Source organism: Opisthocomus hoazin, chromosome 2 (assembly GCF_030867145.1).
Source record: "Opisthocomus hoazin isolate bOpiHoa1 chromosome 2, bOpiHoa1.hap1, whole genome shotgun sequence".
NCBI lineage: Eukaryota > Metazoa > Chordata > Aves > Opisthocomiformes > Opisthocomidae > Opisthocomus > Opisthocomus hoazin.
The window spans coordinates 38,877,224-38,881,757 of NC_134415.1; the positions used below are offsets into that span (position 1 = coordinate 38,877,224).

The 4,534-nt window shown below is 62.4% G+C and overlaps 1 protein-coding gene across 1 annotated transcript; it reads left to right on the plus strand.

Annotated features, from left to right (window-relative positions):
- Positions 1–215: 215 nt before the first annotated feature.
- On the plus strand, positions 216–4,271 carry LOC142360497 (heme-binding protein 1-like). The gene is made up of 5 exons (XM_075413280.1): positions 216–393; positions 586–671; positions 2,974–3,115; positions 3,258–3,441; positions 3,597–4,271. The coding sequence occupies exons 1-5, from the start codon at positions 216–218 to the stop codon at positions 3,769–3,771; spliced, it is 765 nt and encodes a 254-aa protein (XP_075269395.1). The 3' UTR covers positions 3,772–4,271.
- Positions 4,272–4,534: the final 263 nt, after the last annotated feature.

Below are 4,534 nucleotides of genomic sequence, written 5' to 3' on the forward strand. Positions count from 1 at the left end.
GCCCGCGGCTCGGACCCTGCGGGGAGGGGGTGGGCGGGCGGGCCGGGGGGGAGCGGCGGCGCCGGGCGCATGCGCGGAGCCGGGCGCGTTGGCGGCGGGCCCGCCGGCGCGCGCGGGGGGCGGCCTCGTGAGGCGGGGGCGGGGCGCGGCGCCGGGCGCCGGACGCGGTCGCTTCCGGGTGCTGGTTGGTAGCGGGGCGCGGGGAGGGGGGGGCGATGGCGCGCATCACGCTGGAGGACCTGGACGGGCTGGGCGAGGAGGCCGAGGACGGCGGCGGCGAGGAGGAGGAGGAGGAGGAGGGCGGCGGCGGCGAGGAGGGCGAGGAGGAGCGGGGCCGGTTGTTCGCGCACTGGGAGGCCGTAGCCAGCACGCACCGAGTGAGCCTGCCCCGAGGTGAGCGCCGAGCGGGCCCCGCTGCCCGGGCAGGGCCCTGCGGAGGGCCGGGGAGCCTTCCCGGGGCGGGCGGCGCCTACCGGGGCTGGCCGGGCCGGGCCCGGTGCGCCTCGGGACACCCCTTCCTCTGCCCTCCGGCCGGGGCGAGCGTCGCCTCTCCTCTCTTCTCCTCTCGTGTGCTTTGCCTTGCAGACATGGCGGGCCCGATCGCCCAGATGAACCGGCACCGCCAGGCTCGCGAGCCCGTGCCGTACGTTACCCTCTCCCGGCGCGAGAAGGTGAGGCCTCGCTCCTCGCCGCGGCCCCGGGCTTTGCCGTCCGGTGCCTGGCCACGGCGAGGCCCGGGGAGCCAGAGGAACGTCTCCCCTGCAGCGGAGGCGGCTGTGGCCAGGATGGCAGCTCCGGGTCTTCTCCCGCGTTGAGGAGTGGCGGTGCTCGACTTCCCAGCCTGTATTTCGGAATTGGGCTAGCCTCTCGCCGCTTCCTCCGGCCTCCTGGCTTCCAGCTGCCTCCGCTGCCAACCTCTGCTGGGGTGGGCGCACCCAAGAGAGTGCGTCTCCAGCATCGGAGCCTGCTCCCTGCCTCGCTCGGAACGCCTCGCTGCGTAGCTCAGAGTCCTGCCGGGTTTGCGTTTGCACTAGTTAATGGCGGCTGCTGGTTGAGCTGGAGATCTCAGCTGGCACAAGATAGGGATGCTTCTGCGGGAAACACGGGGCCTGCGGCCCTGGCTGTCAGGCCTGAGCATGCGTCATCGTTTGTCACAACCGCCAGTCCAAACGCGGTAACTTCTGCCTGAAGATCTCCTGTTCTTGCTGGCTAAGCTGTGCACCTCCTCTCATCTCTCGCACGAAAGGGTGCTTCTGAGCTTTGGGAAATATCTGCGAAGAAGCGCTTGTCAGACTGGTTCCTGTGCCTCTGCAGATTTGGTTGGGCTCGCTACCAAGAAGTCGTCTGTCAGTTGTCCTCTGTGTGAGGAGAGCCTAACCAGTTTCTTCTGGGCTGAGGTCCAGCGCTCCTGTCTGTAAAACACGTCTGGGCTTGTGGGTTGCACAGCTCTTAACTGGGCCTTCTCCACGCTCCGTCTTCCCCTGTTCTTCTGGATCCCAGGGACTTAGTCTGGGGTCTTCTCTACCTATGCTGGTCCCAGGCAGGAATGGGGTCCCAAGACTTTGTGGGGCCTGCAGATCTTCTGTAGCTATTGACGTCCCCTCTGCGCCCGAGGAGGATTCTTGGAGTTTGACTCTGGGGCTGGGTGAGGAGACAGGAGCCGCTTCTTGGCGTTAGTGCTGAGGGGACTCTGAAGCTGGAGCCCTTAAGGACACATTTCCCAGGCTTGGGCAGGTCGGTAGTATTTGGTTGCTCCTCCTGAGCTGTCAGTGCTACAAGCCCTCATTCTCTTGGAGCCGAGTGAATTGTTACGCCACCTACAGAGCCTTGCTCTGTCAGCACTCGGTCAAATTCCCCAGCTCACATTGCGGGGACCTGTTGCCACCGGGTCTGTGTGAAGCATCTTCCCTCTTGTTCTTGGTCAGGTCTCATCTTCTTGACTGGTGGTGCTTAATATAAGGATCAGGCTGTGGAAGGACCAGACACCCGTGCCTGGCTGCGTTGATAAGTTTATTCTCAGATGAGAGTTGCAAATAGTCTAGGGGGACTGGCTGTTTCCTTGCTTGGAAAATGCTCTTGCCCTGCTTTGCTTGGTGGGATGATGGCAGGCTTGGCCACATCTAGAGCGTGAGTGCTGAAGAACAAGCCGAGAGCAGGAAGATGGGTGCTGGCTACAACTTCCCAGCCCCTCTTTATGCGGCACCTGTGGTTATAACCATGCCATGAGCTGAACTAAGCAGATCCAGATGCAGCTTCCCCATTCTCCCTGCCCCGCTTCTGCGCTGGGTTTGTCCAGAAGACTGGGCATCTGTGCTGGAAGTAGAGATTCTGACCCATCCCACAAAGCTGTACCCTCTGCCCCAGCTGGGTTCATGTCTTTTCTTCCTCCTGTTACTTCTTGGTATGGGAGGAGGATCTGAGAGGAGCTGTGTTCCAACCTTCACAGCTCTTCTAGGTGCTAGAGCTCTTCTGCCAGCCTTTCCCTTCTGCTGGGCAGGAGGTTTTTTGCTTGTTATCCTCTGTGCATGCGGTGCTTCAGGGAAAGGGCTCTGCACCAGAGAATCACGTCAACCCGACTGGAGGCCTTTGGGTGCCGGGAATCAGGAACATCCTTGTGAGTAGGCAGGACAGCGACTGGAGGGGGAGCAGAAAGTCCTGTGCCCCCTGCTGAGGATGTGCTGCATTCCTTGTGCATGCCAGGAGCCTCCAAGCCTCCCTGCACCCTCGTCCCCTGCCTGTGCTTTTCCTTTTGCTGACTTTTGCCCGGTGCTGTTAAGTGTCCGAGGTGCGTGTGATGCCAGCTCCCCTCGCCTTCTCCAGCCTCCCCTGCCAATCACTCCCTAGCAAGGGGTCTCATTTCGGCAGGGTCCTGTCTCCCCTCTGCCTGCCTGTCAGTGTTGGTTTTGCCACCCGAGTGCTGCAGTGTTGTCAGCGCGCTTAACTCTGACTTGGCTTGTCTGTGGCCTGTTTCAGTGCGAGGAAGCAGCCTACGAGGAGCGGCAGTACCCAGCTGGGAAGTGGGCGTGTGTCACCAAGGGGGAGCCCATGTATGAGCAGAGCATCTCCATGAGCTTCATGAAGCTCATGCGCTACATCTGCGAGGAGAACTCTGTAGGTGTGTGCAGGCAGGGGCTGGAGGGGGCTGGCAGGCTGCACAGAGGGAAGGCCCTGCCGCTGTTTGTCTGGAGCGGGGAGGAGGGCTGCCACCGCTGACCCGGCTGTCTCACTGTGCCCGCTGCCTTCCTGCCTCCTTCCAGGTTGCTATCTGGGCATGACAGTCCCAGTGCTCAACGAAATCCACCTGACCAAGGACGGGACCAAGCTGGAGCGTGAGGTCGTAACTGCCTATTATCTCCCGGGAGAGTTCCAGCAAAACCCCCCTGTTCCCACAGACCCCGAAATCCACATCACCGAGAGGGCACCGCTCCGGGTTATAACCAGGTGACCCCAGCACCGGAGGTGTTCTCCCAGCTCAGCAGCGGCGTATGAGCTCCCTGCGTGGCTCCTGTGGCTCCTTGGGCAGAAGGATGGGAGCGCTGGCTGTGGGAAGGGGGAACGTGCTGGCTCTGTTGCTTACCTTGCTCCCTCTGCTGCAGGGTTTTCTATGGGATGACCACTGAGGAAACCATTCTGCGGGAGATCAGTCTCTTCTGGGAGCTCTTGGGCCCCACAGACACTGTGCTCCGGGAAACCTACGTCGTGGCTGCTTATGAAAATCCCAGCATCCCTCAGCGCCGCAACGAGATCTGGTTCATCTGCCGAGCAGAGTGAGTCCCATCTGCGACTGCAAACCGTCCTGCGACCGGACCTGGTGTAGATGGCAGTTCTGACCCAAGGGAGACGAATGCACATCCCGACCCACCGTTCACCCACAAAATGACAGACTGGGAGACTGCGGGGTGGGCTTGCGCTCTGCCCTGCGAGGGCCTGGCCAGGGGAAAGCCTGCCTGGTCTGCACTTCACCTGCCCCTGCAGGGGCCAGCTGAGGCTGGAGCTGGCACCAGGGAGAGCCTCTGCGGCAGGCTCCTGGTGGAAAGCTTGTGGTGGGGGCTCGTGTAAGGCAATGACTGCGTGGGCTTGTGCAATGTGCTAGCCTGACCTGGGCCTCTCTCGGCCCTGAGCTGGGGTTGCAGAGCTGTGCCGGGCGTGCTAGTGGGGCTTGTGGTTGGCGGAGTCACAAGCTGATGGTGTCTAGAAGGCAAATGACTCCGTATGAGGTGTGGGGCTCTGTCTGGGCCCTGGCCTGCTTCCTGTGAGGATGGCTGCCTGTCCCGAACAGAGCCACGGAAATGCTGCTACAGGGACGCTGGGGTTCGGAGGGGGAAAGGGCTCGCCACAAGCGAGCTGTGGATCCTGAACGCTTCCTGCTGGGGTGGCTCTCTTTGGACTATTGGGTGCCTCCCTGGCTGTCACTTGCCATCCCTCAGCCAGGACCGGGGTGCTGGCAGCCTTCGTCCATCAGTTGTGGGTGCTATTCTGCGGACCTGCTGCAAGCTGAGAGGGACAGGTCCCGACAGCGGCAGCAGCGGGACCG

Coding starts and splice junctions, on each gene's coding strand:
- LOC142360497 (XM_075413280.1), top strand. CDS start 216: ATGGCGCGCATCACGCTGGAGGACCTGGACGGGCTGGGCGAGGAGGCC. Junction 394..585: donor CCGAGTGAGCCTGCCCCGAG/GTGAGCGCCGAG, acceptor TTTGCCTTGCAG/ACATGGCGGGCCCGATCGCC. Junction 3,442..3,596: donor CCGCTCCGGGTTATAACCAG/GTGACCCCAGCA, acceptor CCTCTGCTGCAG/GGTTTTCTATGGGATGACCA.